Source organism: Henckelia pumila, chromosome 2 (assembly GCF_033568475.1).
Source record: "Henckelia pumila isolate YLH828 chromosome 2, ASM3356847v2, whole genome shotgun sequence".
Taxonomy (NCBI): Eukaryota; Viridiplantae; Streptophyta; class Magnoliopsida; order Lamiales; family Gesneriaceae; genus Henckelia; species Henckelia pumila.
In genome coordinates this window covers 109,523,970-109,547,907 of record NC_133121.1, presented here as the reverse complement: position 1 = coordinate 109,547,907, position 23,938 = coordinate 109,523,970, and the positions used below count along the sequence as shown (strand labels likewise).

Sequence of the window (23,938 nt, the reverse complement as noted above, 5' to 3'; positions counted from 1 at the left end):
AGTCGGATCATGCGGTATGGAAGGTACAATAAAAACACAAGAATGCCTGCATATTTTCTTGATTTCAACTTCCACGAACCATCTTCCTCCAAAAAAATCAAACACTACAAACAAAACCCAATATAAGTCTCGATCTCTATATCAACATATGGCTTCCATTATGCTGCAACGTGCTCTGGGGATAGCTAAAGGGATCGCCAAATGGATTCGAAGTTCCCATTTGCTGCGGCTGCTGATAATACTGCGCTCCATACCCGTTATGCGGCACCATCATCGTATTATTTTGCTGCTGTTGCTGGTACTGCTGCTGTTGATTCATCATCATCCTATGTTCTTGCTGAGACATCAATGCCATCTGCACATTTGCCGGAGGCGCGATGCTGTTTGACATGGCGAAAGGGTCGTGTACTTGATCGAATGCTGCATTCTGTGCAGCCATTTCGTACCCGTAGCCTGTGCTGTAACCTGCGCTGTGCAGCTGCAGTTGCCTCCTGGACGAGTTATCTTCGTACAAGCTGTCGAGTAACAGATTGTCGAATCCTCCAGCCTGTGATAGAACTAGGATTAATCTAGTTTGTAATTTCAAAAGGTAACGTATAACCGTGATAACTCAGTAAATACTATACCATTTTGGTTTCAGGTGGTTGGGGTTTATTGATGTTGCTTGGAGCTGTGACTAGAGCCAATTCCCATCCAGAACTCTTTCCTATTTCCATTAATGCATTGCTATTCGTATACAGCTGATCACTCCCTAAAAAGAACATGTATATATATATATATAAATCATCTAGAATCAAGTGTATCAGAAGATTTAAAAAGCCTACAAGCAAAGCAGTGGTTACCAGGTTGAAAAATTGCGAGTGCCATTGCATTTCTTTGTTCTAATTCAATGGCCTTTGGATTTATTTCATTCAAACCCTGCAAAAGTTTCACACAAAAAAGACAGTAGAAAATTTTAAGCCACGCTCAAGTCCTGTAGCCTTCAAATGGAACATTGAAGGGGGGAAACCATACCAGTAGATCAACTGGTTCTTGCGTTAATTTTAGTGCAGGTTCGATTTCTTCTTCGACCTTAGCCTCCGGTTCTTCTATCATTTCAACAATCTCTTGTTTGTTCTCAACTTCTTCTACTTGTTTTTCGATTGGAGCTGCTTCTTGGGGCTCTTCTGCCTCTTCCTCTGTCTCGCGATATTCCTGGCGCATGATCAGGCTAATTATAATCGTTGTTTCTTTGAAAACCCGAAAATGGCATGAAAAGAGTACAATTCAGTTGTTTTAAACTGTTACACGAGATTGAATATCTAGCAGCAACAACAGTACACATATATGCTCTGAAAAAAAACATTTACTGCTGGCTCAAATTTTCTTTGTGGAATCTCACCAGTCTCTTGTGAGACAAAGAACCTGTCTGAGGTGCTTCCTTAATGTATTCCTCCATAGTTGCAAGAAATGAAGGTGGAGGCTGTTCATTGATTAAAACACATTCATCAAACGCAACTGTTATGGAATTACCAATGATTCTTTGACTTTTAAATCCATCTTTTCAAGGAAAAAAGACCTGTCTTAAAATGGGGAACTGAAAAGTTCGTGCAAGATCCAAATTTCTGCAGAACCCGTAAAAGTCGGCTAGATTTTCTGCCTACAAAGAACCAGAGATCAACAGCAAGGGATCATGAATGAAAAGGATTCGAATGTCGCTAGCGGATATTATTGTAGATGTTAAATAGCTGATGCTTCTAAAGTGGGAAAAAAAAATAACTTTCAACTTTTGGAACTATAGCCCTTAGAGAAGAAAGTAGAAACAGACCTGTTGTCCAGCTCTTTTGTATATGTTAAGAGCTCTAACTGCATTATGTTTAGGCATTTCGAAAAACTGCATGAAAAACAAGTTGTTTTTCTCACTTTTAAGCTAAACAATCTGAATCCATTGAAGATTTTTTTCGATTGTGAGAGGCATATAAGAACATTACCATGTCAACAAGATTAATAATCCCATCATTAATGGCACAATATATCTTGAAGCTCTCTTTCAGAACCTGCAGCAACCAAGGATTGATTAATTCACTCACGAAAATATGCTCTGTTTTCTTTGTAAAACATATAATCTCTGCATAGATTCATACCAAGGCCAATGCATATTGGATGAGGAAATTGTGACAGGCTGTTCCTTCAGGCTGAATTTTTTTTCAGAACCACAAGAGATTCAACGCCCCGCGTAAACATGAGGTGAAATCGATATGAGAGGACTCGTTGCAGCAATGTTACCTGGCAACCGACGAGTCGATACAAAAGTTGTTGCAATGCAGGAAGCTGATCCAGCAATTCTTCTGTGTTCAAGAGTCGTGTCTTGCTATAAGCCTGATAGTGCAACAATAATGAATAATATGCTTAATTTGCAGTCTCTGTTCCAAAAAATTGTGAATTGAGTTAATGACAGAAATATATGAATATGGATACCTTAGTGACTCCAGGAGCCGATTTTGTGACTCTATCAGACTCTATATCGTAGTTTAAAGCTCTAAAACACTCTAGTCGCTCCTCGAGGAAGAGCGAATACGTTCGAACCCAAGCAGAACAATCCCATGCTGCATGCAGAAATCAATCAAGATGTCAAGAAAAGGGAGCTGTAGCTATATTCTCCCTATTGAGACATAATTCTATAAACATCTATATACCTAAAGGACTAGAGTCATCTTTGAAGTTGGATATTTGAAACAAATGTCCCCTTTTGGAGTAATGCAATAATTCTTCTCTGAAGCTTTGATCTCCCTCTCTTAGCGCCCGGTGAATAACTATCAAAGTTTTTATAGCCACCTGAAATATGCGCCAAGCTCATTAGTGTAAGCATGGTTGGGTCTCGAATCACATTCGCAGAGATTCGGCATCATGTAATCGGAGTTATTAATTTGCATCTTTAAGTTTTGGAAACATGGATTCTTGTTGGACAAATTAAAGCAGGAAATCAAAGGAAATAGTGACAAAAAGCTAAATGAGTTTTGAAACTTTACAATCCAATTTCTTGTCTTTCCCAATCTTCTTGAAAGTGCATGGATGCAGTAGGCAACATCAGCTCTGGGACGTGATATGGATACTGCGGAGAATATCCCTGAGACAAAATAAAATTCAAGAAGTAAATCACCAAAATATTAAAAAGAAGAAAAAGCATATATACAATATATATAAAGTACTTTCTTGATTGACAACAAGAAAGGTAATATTTTAATTTCTTAGGAAGACAGATTCATGATATATATATATATATATATATATTCATAACCAGATTTATACCACATTGACTGCGAAATTTCATCCCATGCACCGTAGAATAAAAAAGACAAAAAATTTTAGAACAAAACAATATTAAACAAAATGCACTGACTTCTAACATGTCGTTCCTTTGGAGGATATTCAACATGATTAGTTGCCTTGACAATTGCAATATCCAAATCCTAGGCCAAACCAAGAAAACTTATAATCACGATACATATGAAAACAAAACAAGGATATTTACGTGGAAAACCCCATAACACGCACCTTGAATTCGCTATTGACCTTGGCGAGGCCAACCGTGGTCGAGTCCTTGAGGGCTCCATAGGCTTTTCTAAAGCTTTCCATCAATTAATATTAATGACTCAATGCAAGAAAAATTTAATCTAATAATATTTCCATTGAAATGTGTGTGCTGAATTGTGTAGCGATATATATATAGAACAAATGAAGAGATCAAGAAAGATATATAAAGAGGAAAAGAGGTTTTGATCATGTGTTCTTCCTCTCTTGTTCTCATACCCTATACTAATTCCAATATAATAACAAGAAAACAAGCCCTCGGATTCTGATTTTCTCTCTTCCTTCTTTCTCTCCTATTCTCTATTTTTGGTAAGTTTGACTATAATAATATATTTTCTCTATGCATGCAAGTATATATGTATACTTTAATTAAATATTACACGAAGATATATATGAGCTGCAGCTACATTGGATGCGACAGCTGTTTGTTTGTTAGTTGTTTTCAGGTCATAGGATATTATTCTCCAATTAATCATTGCAAATTTTGATTATATCCAACGTTAGCATTTATTATTAATTTGTATATAACATTTCTTGAATCACAAAACTCTTTTGAGTTTGTCTCGTGATTTGATTTTATGAGACGGATCTTCGACTTGACTCGTGAAAAATATTGTTTGTTTATATCCAAAGTTGAGTTAAAAAATATTGTATAATATTTAGTTAAATATAATACTTTTTATGTTAAAAGTTATGTAAAAAATATTATTTTGATTTCTTAACTTTCAAGAGTGGAACCGCGACAGCTTTTCCGGTAGTGTATTTGAGCTAATCCTTTGGTTTAGCATCTACTAGCCCATTTATGGAGTATCTTTCGAGCCAACTTCTTGGGTAGAGTTCTCTAACATACCTTGTACGTGGTGTTAGCTCATTTTCGCCATTTTTTGTGCTACATGAGTTGCAGTTTCTTATAGCCGTTATTACTTGATTTATTTTTTCATAGTCGCTAGTCGCTAAGCCTTGTCGAGTGAGGCGGTTGATTTTTTTTTTTTCGTTGGACTTACCAGACCTCTTGACTTGATTAATCTTTACCGACTGTCAAAATCTATGACGTCTTAATCAAGCTCTTGGGGAGAGGATAAAAGTTTTGTCTGAAAAATAATTCTATAGCTGGGAGAAAGCAATAATTTCGTTAATCTTCAAAATAATGGAAATTAATATGCATGGGGACATTTTATTTTTCACTTCTCTAATCTCTAGCCCTTTGGACTTCCCCGTCTACTCATATTGGGCCTATTCCACCCTCTTCCCCCGGACTGGGCCCTTGAATTGGATCCCTCAAATGGACCAGTCCGCCTTATTCGACCTCCGACCCACCGCAGAGTACCAAGAACAATGTCCCATCGTCTCTCCTTCGATCGCTCGTAACAGTTAGTTCCAGTGCAGAAGATTTGAATGGGAGTGTGAAGACCAAGTTTTTTTGGTGAAATCTTCTGAGAATCGACCTTCCATGAGCGATCTCAAAGTTAAAATTGCAACATTTAGAAGAAAAAAGTGTGAAAAATCGCATAATAAAGACGCAAAATTTAAGCGACGGAGGAATGGGAACAAGGGAAATGATCATTTGGGGCCTGACGAAGCTTCTCGATTGCAAAGGCGGACGAGATACCTCTTGATAAAGATAAAGCTGGAGCAGAATCTTATTGATGCTTATTCTGCAGAAGGTTGGAAAGGTCAGAGGTATAAAATCTTTGTCCTGTCATCGATCTTTTGACAAAATGCCTACTTGCAGATTCTACTTCTATATTGTTTTTCTGCTTCTGATGCATTTTCGTTTTTATCACAATAAAGAATGTCATCTTAAAGGAGGCTAACCAATCTACATAAAAATGTGCATCTAAGTTGTTGCATTGGCGTGGTAGATAGGAAGCGCATGAATATATTTGTCAAATGAAACTTGAATAGTCTGAGTTGCCATAGGTGTATATAGAGAATACAAGTATACAGTTTTTTCTACAAAGTTCAATCTCTAACTTTCAAATTTGTTGTCTCTTCGAAAATGTTTGGTGTTTACTGTATGAGTTAACCTCTAGGGAAATATCATGACGAATTGTGGAGTGTCAGTTACGGCTAGCGCGTGAAACATCATGATTTGCACACTGCTAACATGAGTGGACATTTTGTCTCCAGCCGAGAGAAGATTAAACCAGAAACGGAATTACAAAGAGCCAAGAAGCAAATATTGAAATGCAAGCTGGGAATACGTGAAGTTATTCGTCAGTTGGATTTGCTTAGTTCTGTTGGATGCATTAATAACTCAAAAGTTGCTCCTGATGGATCAGTTCATCATGAACATGTAAGTTTTTTTTCCTTTGTCTAATTTGTAAGGGGGTTTCATCTAGTGTTTAATTTTCAACTACCCATGCATTGACAAGCTAATTGGAATAGTGGAAACATGACTTTGATTAGTGGTTTACCATCTATAGCTCTCGTTTTGTTGAAGAGAAATATCATGCTAGTATTCCTTGAAATTGGTTTCTTTTTAATCAGTCAGAATGAAGCCATTTTATTTATTCTTCAGTTAAAATTAGGAAGCCAATGTTCTTGTTTCAAATTCAGATAATATGTTCCAAATGCGAGTTGCGAGAAGCTCTACCAGACAACGACATTATACTTTGTGATGGGACATGCAATCGTGCTTTTCACCAAAAGTGTCTTGATCCTCCTTTGTCAACTGAAAATAGTGAGCTTGCTTACCCTTATTTTATCATTTTAGTGGGGATCAAGTCTCCCCTTCGAGGAACATCACACATCTGGAATCATTCAATGTTCTTCTGTGTATTCATGTGATGAAGTTATTGATTTTCCAGTTCCTCCAGAAGATGAAGGATGGTTTTGCAAATTTTGTGAGAGTAAGATGGAAATATTGGAAGCCACAAATGCTCACCTTGGTACCAACTTTTCTATGGACAGTAATTGGCAGGTTGGTTGTTTGTAAAAAGAGATGAAACTTATTTTCATGATTCCAGTCCATAATTTGATAGGATAGCGTCATTTCAATCATAACAGGACGTGTTCAAAGAAGAAGCTGCATTACCTGATGATGGAAATTCCGTTGTATGTCACGACGAAGAATGGCCATCAGATGACTCTGAAGACGATGACTATGATCCAGAAAATCCTGAAAGGATTGGATACTGTTGTAGTGATAGTATATCTGGGTCTCACGATGATGATTCTGAATATAGTTCCAGCTTTCTTGGGTCGCTTGAGGATGAAGCACTTCTTTCCCCTGGAAGATATGAAGATACAAAGGATGATCCTCTTGAGTTAAATGGATTAGACTTGGATGAGATCAACGCTGGTGAAATTTTATGCCGTCCCAGACAACGAGCAGCTGTAGACTATACAAAATTATATGATGTGAGGATTTAAAATTTATTTATTATTTTCTCGAGAGAAACTATTGCAATGAGAAAAATAATATGTGCCAGCATCTAAAACATTGAACAAGCCATTTTTTCAAAAAAAAATTCATCAATAATCTGTGGTGTGGCATAATTTTCTTTTTGAATTACATAGCAGGCACTTGGTGTCAAGTAATTCCTATACACATGAATACCTATTGCTCCAACTTTCTTGACTTGATTGACCACGGACTTTTGGGTCGTAGGTCCTCCCCGTCCAAACATTGGTATCCCCAGGAGGGATTGAACGTGTTTTCACATAGTTGAATTTCCTGTCTTTAGGAAATGTTTGGAAAGAATGCTCTTGAAAATGAACAAATTAGTGAAGATGAAGACTGGGGTCCCACAAAAGGAAAGCGGAAACGAAAGGAGGCTGATGCTGCTAGCACCCTCATGACTCTAGGAGAAACCAATGAAAACGTTTTAGAAGAAGTGGAAGAGACCCCATCAGGCAAGAAGGGTAAAAGATCCATTTTCAGGCTCCCACATAACGCCGTCGAGGTATTGTACGTTGATTTTAGTATTGTCCTCACTATTCAAATGATGTGCCAATTCTCTGTTTCTAATGTGTTGCAGAAGCTACGACTCGTATTCGCCGAGAATGAACTTCCTGTCAGAGCTGTAAGAGAGAGCCTTTCCAAACAGCTAGGCTTAGAATTTGAGAAGGTGACTGTATGGTTAAGTTTACCTTAGTCTTATTAGAATCTAAGAATGTTAGGATAAGAAGAGCCTACTTGTTGACTCTTCACGTGGAAACAGAAATTGTAAGCAATTAGACCTTTTTTGTTGAGAATGATTCCCCACAAGCTTAGATGGCATTTTTATTTTTCCATCTGCAGGTCAATAAATGGTTCAAGAATGCGCGCTACATGGCACTAAAAGTCAGAAAGGCAAGGCCGTTCCTGATTGAATTTGCATTAAAGATTTCATGCTCTGTTATCTTCTGTTATTTTTCATCACTTCTTTCGTTTGAAATCTTCATGTCCATAGCAGTATGCCTTTGCAGTCCAGTTCATTAAGACCTTGTACAACAGTTCATTTCTTTTGAAAACCTTTAATATCTCATAAGTCATATATTATCTAATTTGCATTGCTCCAATATCACTGATGCATTACTCAGTGTGCACAGTTCTCATTAAGTTTGATTTGAGTTTGTTAACTATTAAACATAACAGGCAGAAAAATCTAAACTGTCTGAGGATGCCGGTTCCATTCAAAAGAAAGCTCTGTTTGAAACTGCGTCCGATGTCAATGCTGATCAAATGGCACCAGAGGATAACCTGACATCACAAACTATTAAGACTTTAAAAAAATATACTAGAAGAAGGAACAACTACTTGCTGACCAATTCTTTAATGAAAAAGAAGAGGAAACAGTCGTTGAAATCGCCAGACATGAGAAAGGTGATATGTTGTATTAAATTTTCACTCTTACTTTATGCTGGCTTTCATCGAATATGTTCTAGAGTCACAAATCTTTCTTTTCATGAGTATTACCAGCAGGGCCTGATTTGCGCATTGACTTCTGTATTCCATTCGTGTTTAAACTTCCTAAAACCATAAAATATCAATGCTCTGTTTGTGTTTCATTTGCTGTTGGAATTCAATAAATTGAAGATAATTAGCATGTTTGCATTATTTGCATGATATAAGAATTATGCGAAGCCGATATTTGGTATTCTCTAAACTTTCTAAAACAATTATATGCATGCATTTTTATCTTCATTTTGTGTGCTGATACTTTATTTCCTGCAATCAGAAGATACCAGTAGATTTTGGTGATGATGAGAGCCTAAAACATCTAAGGGAGAAAGCAAAACAGGCTAAGAAGAGACTGAACAGCAAGAATAGGGTTGATTTGCTAGAAGCAGAAGCTAACATGGAAAGACTCTGTCAAATCAATAACAGAGTGGAGAAACTCCGGCAATCTTTACTTCAACTTCCATGCCAAAGATTTGGCAAAACCAATGCAACTACCTCAAGTGATTCATCTGTTATTTACATACCTGTAGCTGAAGTAAGGGAGAAAAGGTGACATTTTGTTTATCTTGTTAATATCTCCTTTGATTTTGTAATTTCTTTGCTTCGTTCTTTAGCCTTACGCCCTTACCTCTCTGCAACTAGAGAATAGAAGTCCTTTTTTGGTGCATGTATACATAGGTCAGGTATAGTAAGATGACCAAGTTTTGCAGTGACTACAAACAAACAATGAGCAAATGTGTTTCCCTTGTAATTGGTCATCGTGTTTCTTGAAGTGAAATGGGGGAAATGGAAAAGAAAGAAGGATTTGTATAAATTGATACCTTTATTTACTCTATAGGTAAATGTTTTTTTGGTTCTTGAAGACATTGACAAATGACGCAGTGTCTTTCCATGTTAAATTCAACTTGCCTGCTATGGCTTAATAAACAATGAGCTAGGTGGATCTCCAACTGATGAAAACATTGCCTCGAATGAGCCTTACCGCCCATGAGGTCAAATTTGAGTCGAAGTTGAGATGAGGATGATTTTTACATGTATGGTACAAAAATTAAGGATATCTCCATGAAAACTCTAACCCAAGCTAAATAACTTATTGATATTTAAAAAAAATGGAGCTTGTAATCAGATCATTCAAAAAGTCTCGAACTTGAACTCAAAAATTACTTCTTCTGATTCTAGTTTAAATTTGAGTTTTTGCCCCCATTTTGTTTCGAGGCAATCTTGAATATCACTCGTGATTCAACTAAGCTCTAATGCAACACTAGGTAACATTCAGATCCTACTAACTGCTTTAAACTTATGGATAAAACAAACTCTTTTTTATGATGACCACCTAGACCATGGCTTTAGGGAAATGAGACATAACCTTTTAGAGTATTACCCGAAAGGTTCATCGGCAGATGAAAATTTCTTAATACATGTGAAGTCCATTGATTTTCGGTAGATTTCACATAAATTATTAAATATCAACTTTTAAATATAACCGTGAAGTAATACCCTAAAAATAGCTTGAAATTTCACATGGCTTTGGCACTTACGTTGCCTCATAATTTAACTCCGGAACACCATCCTTTGTCACACTCGTGAAGGAATGAGTGCACATAGTTAATTTAAAAAAGGGCTGCAGCAATTGCAAACAGCTTGGTGACATATCTAAAAATCAACAAACATAACAGAGCACGATATGGAGCCCCACACTTGCTCTTTCAATCTTAAAAATATATCATTTACAGCATCAGCCTGTTGTAGTTGAGATCATACGAAGCTTAGATTTTTTATCGTTTAGATGCATGAAAAATACATTTTCTCCCCCAAAATTTAGTTTCCTTGTCACGACTGGGAAAGGTCTCGAGAACCATTACTCTTCGAACAATTCAACTTGCGCCTTTTTGCAGCTAGCCGAGGTCTCAACTGCACATCAAATAGAAGTAGTGGATGAGGTTTGTAGGATTAAGATTCCAAATCCCAGATCAAGAATAAAGGCGAGCAGCTGTTCAAATGGAAGTTCATTTGAACATGTACAGTTAGCACCAAACTTGAATCAAAATACACCAGAAATTATTATTAATGTGAGCAGAACCATGATCTGTACGAGCAAAAAGGGATAAAGAAAATGAAACAAGCCATGAGGGTGTAACATAACGCACCAGCTCTATGTACTTCAACTGTTTCGTAATTTCTTCTGTGTCAAGCTCCTGAATTCATAAGAGATTAACGTATCAGTACACAATGACACGGCTTTACAAATGTGTAAAAGAGACGCAAATCAAACATCATGAACCATCTCCCAAAGTAATAAACATTTTTCAGGTGCACATTAACTTCGGAGGAAAACAATGATGCTGAACGAGCTTTCATCGTTTGCAAGCACTTGGGTGGCATTAAAAATGTGTGGGAAATTATGGAAAACAAGAACTATTAGCATCTGCTCTCCCTCACCGGCTTTAGCATCCAAGATTTTCATTATTACATTTGGGGCACAAACTTCAGATGAGAGGAATTCATTTCTACATATAAAAGACCACCAAGTTTTGAACTTGTTAAACAGATCAATTTCTGAACATTTATGGCAGGAATAAATAAAATCTGAAAGGCAGCACCTTCTGTTACCATTACTCCTTTGAGATTTGGTTTGCCATTGGGTGTTTTAAGGCATCATTCTTACATCTTAAGAGAAAATGAAGTACGCGTTCAGGAGAATGAAACAGAATTATGTTACTGCAAAAGGAAAAAAGAAATACCTGGGGTACAGCACAATCTGCATGAGCTGGATCCCAATGAATACTACAAAAGCATTCCCAATTATCAGTTTGAACTTCAAAAAGAGGGGCCCTGCATATGTCAGCAGAGAAGATAAATATTGCTTTTGTGTGTGAAGACATGCACACATTTGAAAATAATTTACTGTTCAGAATATAATGTTGTGAATTTACACAGTAGAGGCATTGATAAAATCAATATTAGCCTGCATTAATCATATATTGAATTGGTTGGTTTGAAGTATATACCTTGGCACAACATATAAGTTTCCATGATCAAATAGTCCATTTCTGACACCAACAAATGAGAGTAATTTGTTTGAATGACAATATCAATGTTATACAACTAAACCAGAGGGATATGTGAAAAAGGCTACATCACAACTATTAAATGTCTTTAAAATTTGAGAAAGCATGCCGCCGCCACTTGGGTGTATAGCATAAATCTCTCCCCTTTGAGGGAGAGGCATGGGTTCAAACCCATGTAAAGTACAAAAAAATCCCCCACCCCAATGTTGTAATCAAAAAATTGAGAATGCATGATTCTATTAAACTTTCTATCCCATAAAATGTCCTGATTCTGCCACTATATCCTATGACTTAATATTTGTTCTCTATCCAAGAGATTCAATTGTTGATTCCATGATCTCGGAGGATTATTTAATGAGGTAAAACTTTTGTCAATTCCCCATCAATATCTAAAGGGAAAAGTTTATGCTCATAATACTTCAGAAGCGAAATCAGACGTATTTACCTGCGCCATTTTCCACACATGGTTCCATCAACACCTTCTCCAACACCTTCAATCATCTCCCGACACTGAAGCCAATTGCCAATAGAACTGAGCTTCAAAGGTTTGGTCGATTTCCATTTCTGGATAAAATCATGAAATCTACCATTTAATATTTATCCTAAACATGACGCCAACTTAATATAAAAGCCATATCCTCAAAAAATTTACCCATGAGCAAGCATCTTCAAGAGGATCAATTTCTACCTGGACACCATTAAGATCACATGCACTGCAGCATTTGTGGACATCAATTACACACAAGGTTAGCTAGTAGTTGGTCTAAGAAACTAATCATATGCTGAAAAGCAAGAAAGAGCATTAAAAATACAAGGAATAGAACCTATTAAATTGAAAACCCCAACTAATTGTACTGGTGCAAAAATGCTACGACGTGATACAAATCAGAAAGATTACAAGACATAAATACAGAAGTAGGTCGCTGATCAAGAAACTAAATTAGATGAGCAAAGGCTGCAGGCAACCTTCATTCAAAATAAACTCATCATGAAATTTATTGTCTTCGAGATCACGTAACTTGGTTATTCTGAACTAAGATTTGTACTATGTTATATCTCCATATTGTGAAAATATTAAGTCATAAAGAATAGAGATGGAATTTCAACATGCACCACTCGTAGAAAGAGCACACTAAAAAACAACCAAAACTGATATATAAAGACAATATTGCATTACAAGGAGAAACTGCAAAACAAATATGGTGCAATGGTTACACTATATGAAAAGCGGATGGAGATATAGCGAAAGAAACACGAGAAGCAAGAAAAGTACACACATACAATAAACTGACTTATAGCAGACAAATGCCTGCATTCTTCTAAACTTCAATATATGTACTCTTCAATTTGTAAAAATGTTAAAAGAAATTATAAGAATGATGATGCCGATTGCCAAGATTTTAGGGATTTAATTCCAATACCAAGTTCTTAGAGAAATTAACACGTGATGAAAAACAAGGCATTGAAATGTTCAACCTATCAATGCTGCCTTGTCGCATAACAAATAGAGAAACAAAAATGTTAGACGATTCGGCAGAGAAATAAAACCAAAAAGAACAAAAGATGGTCCTGTTTGATGATTTTAGTATTGTGACCAACCATATCGGCAGTGGGATAATATGATCTTCCAACTGACTGATCACAGGAACACGGTTATTTTTTATGACACGTACAGAACAACTACTTAGAAAAATCCAAAACACTGTATCTATGGATGATAAGAAAAGCTGGACCTTCGAAGAATCACCAAATGATCTAGGGCAGATGAGAAAATGAAGTTGCATAGGTGAGGTCACTAAAGCTAACCAATTAATAATTATCTTACTGAGAAGCAGATTTAGAGGTTATTAGAATTTTGAAAAACATATTATAATCTACCAATCTCACATCATCCATTCGATCATCCCATCAGCGATACTTGCACAGAAATTTCATGCAGAGAAAAATTAACAAAAGATAAATATTCCAACTTGATTTAAATGGCTGAATAGGAACCTACCCATCAATGGGACCGGACCAATCGGGAACACTTGCTTGAAATTCATCACCAATTCGCACACTCGACATGTGTGGCTCAGTATCTCTGAACATGAACTCCAGGGATCCTAGTTCACCTACTGATGCCGGAATGCCATTTTTTCCAATCTCCGTGCTGGTATTCAAATTACCAGAAGATTTCTCCTTCAGTATTTTGTGCTTCTTTTTCAAGCAAGAGTTGCAAAGCCATTCACCGGCAGGTATTCTTGCTGCACGGGGTTCGCAGCAAGTAATATGAAAGGCATCTTCACAATTATCACAAATTAACAAGTTCTTCGAAGTTTCCAAATGCCCGCAGACTTTGCATGTCTTTAAACAGCATCTGCTGCCAGAGATACCAGTATTTTCAACATCTGCTTTCTTATGTCTAGTCCACACTTTCTCAAGCAATCCCTGGCTTCTGAGAATCGAAATGCATATATCTCTTTCTGAAATATCTGGCACCATCTCAGTTACCAAAGCACCAGAAGAAGAGCACTCGCCTGCATCCTCCGCATCAATTTTCAAGTAAGCCGATCCAACTTCCAGATTTGACTTTGACGATGAACAATTATTGCCACAAATGACATTCAAAGCTATGTCCACATCACTTATCAAGGCCTCTTCAGAACTAGCTCGTTCCCCAGTCGGACACTCGTTAAAGTCTGTTGTGGTATCTTGATTGCATTCAACTGCACACACAACAGGAGGCCATACGGATTCTGTCCTTGGTTCAGAAATTTTCTCTTGGGGAAGCCCAGGTGGAGCAGCATCAGAACTGATGGAAGAGCGGCAACCATCACTACACTTGGCACCAGAAGTTGGTGGGATCATGCAAATGCAACTAGAGCTCTTATTCTGCTTCCTACGATGATATACAAAATACGGCGCAAATCTTTGGGACATCGGACTGTAGGTGGATTGCTGGAAACAATTTCTTACACAGTTTAAGGAACTTGAACAGTCATCAGTTTTTCTCCCCACATGAAAAGGTTTTCCACAGCCTTTGATGTTATACTCTCCACACATTGAACAATTTGCAAAACTTCTAGTCCCAGGAATTTAATCATGTGAAAGTCCAGGTTTCGTGAAGACAGACACATAAGAAGCAATTTGACAATTCCATGTAACAGATGGAATTGCATCAGCATTCAAATCTGAACCACAATAAAAATAGAAATTCAGGCACCCGAAATTATTTATAAGTAGCTTTTCAGCGGTCAAGTTCTATCAAATAGATGGTAAGAAAGTATTAGTCAAATACATCCAGGTACTAAAGATATCATATCAGGACTAAAGCACAGTGCATACAAGATACTATATTTGACGACTTCCTGTTAAAGGTACCTTCATAACAGTAGATCATGCACTATTCGCCTTAATAAGAACAAGTAAGGCCACACACGAATTTCCGTTTTTATCTCATTGCACTGACACCTTAGTCCTCTCGTGGGTTTATTGTACCTAATTCTACATTTTGCTTTGGGAACTAACACTTTGTCATTAGATTAACATTATCAAGCATATGATACAAAAGAAAATATATATGAACCCCACAAGGCACAAACTTCGATGAAGAGATACCGTTGACTCTCTATTCCACCACAAATACCAAAACAAAAAAACAACGCAACAAAATGTGAAGCTTTCGATATATCTTCAAAAAAAACACAAAAGGCTTATTAGAAAAAAGAACGGGGAACCATTTACTCAAGAGAAATAGCATAACATTGCCTTGATCGGCCTCCCTTTCCCTGAAGTATCTAGCATCCAATCATTTTTTGGAAGAGCAATAGGTCTAGAACTCCCAGCCTTGAGATCTCTCCTTGCAGGAGAAATTCGATAGATATCTTAACACAGAGAGTCATAGAGATAACCAAGAGGCAGTTCTTTTAAGAAACCTATCCAGGTTCACAAAATAATCACAATAAGTACAGAAAAGTTATCGGCAACCAATCTTCACTATTAGGGTAACAATACCTCTCGCTTAACTCTCATCAAAGACCTGCCTTCAGAGCAGTATATCTCTATGATCTTTCATGTAGTTGAATAAACCATTGACACGCCCAATTTATTTCTCCTAGACATATTATGTATAGCATATTTTAATATGTATCACTGTTGTTTGACTTGTTTCTAATAGCTTTTAATGAAATTTCACAAAAATACAAAGGTATATGAACAGAAGGATCCCTTAACATGAGTTGTACTTGTCTCTTAACTAATGCAAGTCTGTGATTAAGTGGAAACCCATCCAGTTTGGACTGAAAGATCAGATTTAAGATGGCCTCCAAACTTATTTCTTTAAAGAATACAGACTATCCTGATAAAGAAATCTGAGTTTGTTTTTGGTTTATTACATGACCCATAACCGCGGGGATCATATTCTCTCCCTTTTCTTGCACACATTTACATAAAACAAGTCTAGATTATCTTTGTATTCCAATCTTTTCGTTTTACATTATATCACCAACCAATCTCAAGAAACTCTCTCAATGAAACAATGAGTTTGACCCATCTCTTATCAGATTAGTTCATCTCACAAACAGTTTCTCTTTTCACAGAAATCACAAATTAATTCTGATCTCATTTTCCATTTAGGTTTTTCCAGTAAAACATCGCTAGCTTTCTCAAAAATAAGCAATTATTATATAACAAAAACAAGCAAACAAACAAATTAAACAAAAATATACCCTTCACACGAAATTTTCACAGGATGTTCAAGTATACCAGATAATCAACAATCAAAACGCTGCCCAGGATCAAAAAAATAAGTATTCCAAAACTACTCCCACGTGATTTCCAACAGAGAGCACAACACAAAATTCAAGAATGAAAGAACGGTACCAAAATATTGAAATTCTTTTATACCTTTAATCCGCCATTGCAACAGTGCATGAGAAAGCTCTATCTCCAAAAAAAAAAAGGGTTGGGGATTTTCTTTCTTGGAGAATGATGGACAAATGGGGGAGAGGGGAGAACGCTGCAGCCGTGTACTATACAACAGTATTTATATATGCGAGCAGATGTAAAATTGAATTAAATTTTTCAAGGCCAAAAAAATATCTCTATATTTTCCTTTTTTTTCAAGCACAATGTTTTTTTTCCACTGAATTTTAAAATAAGATTTCAAAAGAGTTCATAGTTTCTTGTTAAATACTTTCATGGATTATTGCAAAACATGGATTTAATTACTAGATTCAAAAAAAAAAAAAACTAGTTTATCAAACCATGCAATATATATATATATATATATATATATATATAATGAATTGTTTCAACTTACCGCGTCGGTGACTCGACTTAATTAAAATATATTCTAATAATAGGATATCATCTTCATCAAAAATAGTAAGTCTGTTCGTTACGGATCATTTTCAAATAAAATTTAATACAATCACAACGGTAACAATAAAAAAATATTATTCGACGATTTCTTGATATATCGTTTACATTCGTAAAATAAACATAGAGAATATTCGATATTTATGAGGTAACTACCTTTTAAAATTCTTTTAATCGTGGTTTAATCAATTCAAGAGGTAGAGTGTGATTGGATTAAGAAGTCAAAAGAGAAAATATATATATTTTTTAAATAAGTGTTTTTATTTTTTCAAATGTGTTTGGGTATATTTGAAGTGCTTTTAAAAGAGCATAATTAATTTAAAATAAGTGTTTTTTTAAAAGCTCGTATTTATAGCTTTCCAGATTATTTTTTTTTAAACTCAACTTTAAAAAAAAAATTCAATCTATTTATCCAAACACAAACTATTACATTGTTTACTTAAAAAATTACTTTTAAAAGTAAGCTTTAAAAATAATTTTTTAAAGTAAAATGCTTATGTATCCAAAGTTCCAAACTGACCCTGAATATGATCCAAGGAGATTCTGAGGTGTCCGAATTGATAGAGCGGGTTAGTGTTTGATCAATAGTATGGAGTTTGATTACTCCTGCCAACACTTTATTGGACGAACTTGTCACAAATATTTTAACCCGTGTAGTTTAACTGGATAGTATGATTTGCAACTTTGCTTATTATTGCGTTGACTCAATGATTTTCCTAGTGCACGTCCAGGGACGTTACCATAAATTTTTAAATTGGTGGGCAAAATTCATTTCTATATATACTTGTGTACATAGAAAAGTATATGTATTATTATCATTTTTTCTGCAATTATGAAATGAAACTCTATTAGATTAAATCAATATTTAGCACAACACAAAACCATTTCACAAAATTTATGTGAAACAGTCTTACAGCTCAATTTTGTGAGACAGACCTCCTATTTGGGTTACCCATAAAAAAAATATTACTTCCTATGTCAAAAGTATTACTTTTTAGACAAAAACTCTTATGAGACGGTTTCATGGGCCATTTTTCTGAGACGGATCTCTTATATGGTTTATCCATTAAAAAATATTATATTTTATATCAAAAATATTACTTATTATTATAAATATGGGTAGGGTTGACCCGTCTCACCGATGAGACCGTCTCACAAGAGTGTTACTCTATTTTTTATTGTAAATATGAGTATGGTTGATCCGTCTCACGGATAATAATCCGTAAGATCGTCTCACAAGAGACCTACTGCAACCATTTATTAACATGACGTAATTCAATTTTTTAAGTGCATTTATACCTGAAACATGATTAATGTATCAGTGATATTATCTCACAAGAGACCTACTGCAGCCATTTATTAATATGACGTAATTCAATTTTTAAGTGCATTTATACCTGAAACATGATTAATGTTCCACGGACAATTATATTCAAATTCTTCCCCCCTAATTTTCATAGGGGAAAAGAAACACGAGTTTTTTCCATCAGTTGATAATGTGGTTCAAAATCTAATGTTGTTGTTGTTTTATAAATAGCTCACATCAGTATTAGAAAACCATCAAAATTTCGAATTAAGTGTTGAAAAATAGCTTGCGATTTTAAACAAGGTTTGGGAAAAAAATTAGCAACTTTGATTTATTTGTCCGTTAAAGTGTCGGGGGATAATTCAATATTTTTTACCCCTTTAAAATGCAATTAGTCAATAAAATATCAAATATCGAGACAACAAATAATTCTAAAAATTTGTCGGGGCAAAACTACCGGAAAATAGCCCAACTTTACCCCAACTATCATCCGCCCTTGTGCGCGCAAAAAAATAACGAATGTGATTTATATCGTCATAAAAAAATAAGATCCGAATGATATCTTAATTATAGCTGCTCCACATTCACATTTTGGCTTGCATCGTAAAAATGGTGAAGTGATACTAATATTTAATTACATGATCTTGTTTCACAATTTGACTGATATTGATGAGTTTGAAGTTCAACGAAGGAAATCTATGTAAATAATTACCATGTATTTTGTTACGGCCATGTATCTTGTTATCATTTAGTGTAAATGATAAGATATTAGTTGATTATACATATTTGTTTCATCTAACATCTAAATTAAATTAAATCATATAAAGAAACATAGTTATATTGTGGGGTATGCTATGAGGGTTGACCATGTTGCTCTCTCCCTCGGGTCTTTGTCGCTCGTGCACATCCCTCGATTTAATTCCCGCATGAGCCAATGGACAACTGACTCATATGGGATGGGGTCCCTTCGAGGTCAACCCTTTTTGAAAAAACATAGTTATAAACAATTATGTTATCTATATGTATTTATTTATATATTATCTCTATATCATACATCATTATCGTTACATTCTACTAATCAATTGGTGTTTTAAGGTAATTATAATTACTTTAGATTTTGTTTGGTGAAAATGATTTGGATTTGTGGGATAATATCAAATACAAAGATTTCAAATATATGGATTTCAAATTACTGGGTCAATGAACACATTCGAAATTGAAACATAAATTATGTTTGGACAACGCACGTGTTTTCAAATATTTCATACTGATTTTGAGCCAAGTAGATATATTGGAGTCTTGATGTGGATTTGGAATTAAATCTACTCAATCATTCAATCCAAATACAATCTTATTTATCACTAATAATTAAAAGGTGTCCCCGTTTTTTGAAGGAAAATTTTCTTCTAAAGTTTTGTGGTAATCAAACTTCAAAATTATATAATGCATGAAGGTATTACTTATTAGTTATCCGTCTTAAAAAAAATTAAATCATAAAACAGTCAAGTTTGCATACTCATTATTTCAGGAATACTCAACCAGTCAAAAATTCATCCAAAATTTATAAACATATAGTCATTATACAAAAATTATAAGATATAAACACACACACAATGAGTCTGCATATACGGCAAAAAACTTCTAAACGTGTGCCATTCCATATTACATGACACACAATTTTGTCAGCCTTTTTGTAATGGATTAATCCATTACTTAAATGGGCTCAGAATGGAAAATCCGTAAGTGGACCAATTGTACATGATATTTGGGCGAAAATTGGGCCACAAAGCCCGGATTATGTTTAAATTTCCCCATAATTCAAAACGCCATGTATGTACTTTTTGAAGATAACGCCATGTATATACTTAAATCCTCCCACAATAAATATATAGGTTTGCATTAAATTTCAAGTTTTGAATTAAATTAGTCGATGAATTGGTGTTAAATTTTGAGACATATACTTCTTTTAATGTAAACTTTGATGTTTTGATCTAAAAATAATAATAAAATTTGTAACGAAAATGTTAAGTTTAGTAACATCACAACCATAATCTTTCCACCAAAAACTAATTATCATGATAACATTATTTCTCCTGATTATGCAAATGGTGATATGTTGAAGTTTCCTGGACTCCCAACGTTGGTATATAGAAAAAACAAACGTTGTTCACCCTCATCCAATTTGGGATTAAAATTTTAAGAACTATTACATTTAAAAATAGTAAAATAAATAAATAAATAAAAAGATTTTAGGAATAAAAATTTATTTTAAAGTTAGCGGATAGGAATATAGAAATCCCAAATAATTGAATATCCCCTAGAACACTCAAAAAAACCACGATAGGTCTTATTAGAAATCGTTACAAAGATATCTTATCATTTATAAAAACTCATATGAGAAAATCTATCGGCTCAATTTGGATTTTTCATTAGACCTGATTCATTAAAAAAATGAATTTTATGTCAAAAATATTATTTTTTATCGCATGTATAACCGATTACTTTGTCTTGCAAATATAAACCTATAAGACCGTGACACATAAAATCTACCCTTTATGATTATCTAATTGTGTTGAAAGTTGTTGAGTACTTCTAGCTACGTTTTGAGAACACACATTTAAGATAAAATGCAAATGAAAACATATATATATCTCCACTATGAACTCTTCTTGAAACTCCTTTATTCATGCCCATTGTAATCAAGAAAGGGGAAAAAAATAGTGTCAAAATTCAAGAATCCACTCCTCTCACGAATCGTCCCTGCAACACAAACAATAAATCACTTTGAGATAAATTTGTGGGAAATCTATCCATCAAGAAAAAAAAGTGTCCAAATTATTTTATTTTATTACCTTCATTCTGGGCCGTCGATCAGCGTTGACTTTTCTGACTTGATACCTTATTTTCTTAGAAAAGAGACGAGTCCGCCGTTTTTCTTTGTATCGCAGCACTATGGCATCCCTCTCACCTCCGAACAAATCTATTTGCGCCAACCTCGCCTGCATAAAAAAGAATCATAAATAAATATAAAAAAATCTTTTAAATTATTTTATATTGCAAAAATGCTAAATTCAAGTACCTAAAATTAATATAAACACGACTCCATAAAAATATATGAACTCGTGTAGCAAAACTAAAATTGAACTACGTGACCCATAAGGAGTCAAAAAAATTCAATCAAAAGAGCTAATATAATTTCATACGGCGAAGAGTATTGCGATAAATCAATGTTTTTATAATCGAATTAGTGATTGAAGCGATCTATTTTAAAAAACGATCCAATCAGTTGTACCGTTTTAACCGAATCCGATATTGAAAACATTGTGATAAATGATATAAAACAAAAACAAAATATTCTAGTTGATTCGGAGAGATTTCATTTCCCTTTTGAAGTTTATAAACTAAGCACCAATGGTATCTAACGTAAAGTACCTGAACATCACTTCTCTCAGATTCTGTGGCCGGAGAGTCGCCGGAAAAGGGCGAGCCTTTATCGGACCATTCGTTCAAAACATCGTCGTAGTTCAGTTTCAGGAGCAGCCCTCCATTTGGCCGAGGGATTGGCGCCTCCTCAGCACCACCATCGCTAGATACATCAGCCATAGAAGTTGAATTTTTCTTCCCTGATTCTAAATTCTTGATCGACACCATTTTCTTCACCTTCCTTTTCTTCTTCTCCACAGGGGATTTCACCACCTTAGGAGTTAAATCAAGCATGTTCACAGCTGGAAATCTCCACCAATCTCCCCCCTCGTCCACATTTTTCATTGCTTTCAACTCTTTTCCCATCCCAAAACCGAAGCCGAATCCTAATCCTACCGGATAGCCGTAGCAAAAAGTGTTCATTTGCGTAGTGTTCAAAGCATTGGATTCATCTTTTGAGTCATTGCACATGCTCAAATTCCCCATGATACTATCAATACCCTCCCCTGTTTCCTCATCTAGTATAGATTCTGCGTCGAAGTCTTCTTGACTATCGTCGAATGGACTCGACTGGGAATTGATCTCCCCCGGACTTGGACAATGCTTTTCGAACAAACTCGCGCATTTCAGCTCGATGGGAGAATGGGGTCTTTCTTGCATCGGAGGGTGCAGCAAGAAACACGAGTTGTCCACTATTCTCAAAGGCGTGAGCAAATCCGAGGGCTCTACTAACAACATGGGGTTCTTGCTCTTTTTGTCGTGCGGGTCCGCGAACTTGCAAGGCTTCGCGATGGAGAATATCTTGGGGTAGGCGGTGGAGAGGATCGCCGCCGCTTCATCGTACTTCTGGTTGGGCCTTTTCCGCGAGGTACGAGGTTTCCGGGTGGAGATTGTGCACGGGGAATTGCTGGACTCGGAGAGGGTGGAGGATGGGGACGATGAATGTGAAGCCCAAGAATTCGATGGGGATTTGATGATTTCGATGTTCAATCTATAAGCTCTCCCACCTCCACTTATACAAGAAGACATCCGTAGATTATACTATGCAACAGCTTTTCAAAAAGAGTTCAAAAATTGAACTAAATCAAGATCTCGAGTACTGAATAAGCAACTCGATTTCAATTACAGAGCTCAACTCCGACAGGCTTTAAATGGTAGACTGAGAGTCCAAGAATCTAAGGGGAGATCGAAAAAATTAGGCCCTGATTGGGAATCGCCATTGATTGAGCAAAGAAGATGAAAAAGAGGAGTCGAAGTGTTTAAAAAAAGGCTCAACAAGGAGAACCTTAAACCCTGGAAAAGTACTATATTTTCACTACGAACCAGACTTTGGCACTAATAAAAGAAAGTCAGAAAAGCCAAAATCTTTAGCACTCGGAAGAAAGTAGCATTCTTGGGCAGAAAATATCTGAAAGCAAAATCCCAGAAAAGGCAGGAATCCGCTGCTACCAAAAACTCCAACCACAAAAGGTAAAAAAAAAAAAAAAAAAAAAAAACAGAGGATATACCCAGGAGAGGAACGTTTAGAAGCAGAGCATATACTGGCTACATTCGAACGAGAATTTTAGAGGAATTTTGAGGTGGGATTTGGCCTATGAAGCAAGGAGGATTGAATCTGACCGCAAAAGGGACTTATTATTTAAGCATTTTGGGTAGGTAGAGTGAGTCACGGGAGGAAGCAGAGCAGATAAAAGTTTAGAATCCGGGATGAATTCTGTACATATAGCAGAAGAACACACACTACACACACCAAGCCTGTTACCAAACACACTTTTTCTCTCTCTCTCTTTCTCTCTCTGATTAAATGAAGAGAGAGAGAGAGAGAGAGAGAGAGAGATTAGAACAGAGAAAGGGACAATAGAGTCTGCAGTTGTTTGATGGTGGACCGCTTTCTTAATTCTCGTTTTCAACAGTCTGCGGTTTTAACTTTTAAGTACTATGGTTAATTATATCAACTAATTAGTTTATGTAGTAAACTGTGAAATACCCCTCTCTTATATTCCTAGTATTTTTCATTAGTTTGTATATAATTCCACGGTCACAATTATTTGTACATGGTTTTTTTAAAACCACCTCTAAAGTTTTTTTTTTTTATTTCAAAATAAAGATGGGGTTAACAAAAAGTTCCGAAACAAATATATATATATATATATATATATTATTTACGTGCTTTTTAACTATTATTATTATTATTATTATTATGTAACTTGTTTTCGAGTTGGTTTTTTGTGAGATTTATCCGCGAACTCACTTATATTTATAATAAAAAAATTATATTTTTGACATAAAAAATAATACAATATCATAAATGATCCAAATAGA

The 23,938-nt window shown here is 35.5% G+C and overlaps 4 protein-coding genes across 8 annotated transcripts; 1 reads left to right on the top strand and 3 right to left on the bottom strand.

Moving 5' to 3' along the window:
* Nucleotides 1-16: 16 nt before the first annotated feature.
* LOC140882563 (putative clathrin assembly protein At5g57200) lies at nt 17-3,754 on the bottom strand. Its single transcript, XM_073288636.1, has 15 exons — nt 3,535-3,754; nt 3,380-3,449; nt 3,009-3,106; nt 2,676-2,814; nt 2,458-2,585; nt 2,266-2,358; nt 2,124-2,174; nt 1,971-2,036; nt 1,808-1,873; nt 1,559-1,639; nt 1,382-1,462; nt 1,015-1,194; nt 843-918; nt 627-751; nt 17-547 (listed from the first exon to the last, which is right to left on the bottom strand). Exons 1-15 carry the CDS (start codon nt 3,613-3,615, stop codon nt 137-139), a joined length of 1,746 nt encoding a protein of 581 aa, XP_073144737.1. The 5' UTR covers nt 3,616-3,754; the 3' UTR covers nt 17-136.
* A 1,138-nt stretch (nt 3,755-4,892) lies between these two features.
* Nucleotides 4,893-9,255, top strand: LOC140883396 (pathogenesis-related homeodomain protein). 3 transcript variants are annotated; one of them, XM_073289844.1, is made up of 10 exons: nt 4,893-5,250; nt 5,701-5,866; nt 6,130-6,253; nt 6,381-6,493; nt 6,580-6,933; nt 7,260-7,478; nt 7,554-7,643; nt 7,817-7,867; nt 8,153-8,380; nt 8,739-9,255. In XM_073289844.1, the coding sequence occupies exons 1-10, from the start codon at nt 5,021-5,023 to the stop codon at nt 9,009-9,011; spliced, it is 1,848 nt and encodes a 615-aa protein (XP_073145945.1). In that variant the 5' UTR covers nt 4,893-5,020; the 3' UTR covers nt 9,012-9,255. The 3 variants fall into 3 exon arrangements, with proteins under 3 accessions (XP_073145945.1, XP_073145944.1, XP_073145946.1); XM_073289843.1 differs by having other exon boundaries at nt 8,736-9,255; XM_073289845.1 differs by having other exon boundaries at nt 5,112-5,250; nt 5,604-5,866; nt 8,736-9,255.
* An 813-nt stretch (nt 9,256-10,068) lies between these two features.
* LOC140881993 (uncharacterized) lies at nt 10,069-16,528 on the bottom strand. Of its 3 annotated transcripts, none has more exons than XM_073287698.1 (8): nt 16,414-16,509; nt 15,253-15,443; nt 13,526-14,699; nt 12,179-12,239; nt 11,972-12,090; nt 11,200-11,290; nt 10,606-10,653; nt 10,069-10,369 (listed from the first exon to the last, which is right to left on the bottom strand). In XM_073287698.1, exons 3-8 carry the CDS (start codon nt 14,569-14,571, stop codon nt 10,289-10,291), a joined length of 1,446 nt encoding a protein of 481 aa, XP_073143799.1. In that variant the 5' UTR covers nt 14,572-14,699; nt 15,253-15,443; nt 16,414-16,509; the 3' UTR covers nt 10,069-10,288. The 3 variants fall into 3 exon arrangements, with proteins under 3 accessions (XP_073143799.1, XP_073143798.1, XP_073143797.1); XM_073287697.1 differs by having other exon boundaries at nt 15,277-15,443; XM_073287696.1 differs by lacking the exon at nt 15,253-15,443 and having other exon boundaries at nt 16,414-16,528.
* A 4,281-nt stretch (nt 16,529-20,809) lies between these two features.
* Nucleotides 20,810-23,493, bottom strand: LOC140881554 (protein CHLOROPLAST IMPORT APPARATUS 2-like). The gene is made up of 3 exons (XM_073286957.1): nt 21,626-23,493; nt 21,046-21,192; nt 20,810-20,953 (listed from the first exon to the last, which is right to left on the bottom strand). Exons 1-3 carry the CDS (start codon nt 22,643-22,645, stop codon nt 20,924-20,926), a joined length of 1,197 nt encoding a protein of 398 aa, XP_073143058.1. The 5' UTR covers nt 22,646-23,493; the 3' UTR covers nt 20,810-20,923.
* Nucleotides 23,494-23,938: the final 445 nt, after the last annotated feature.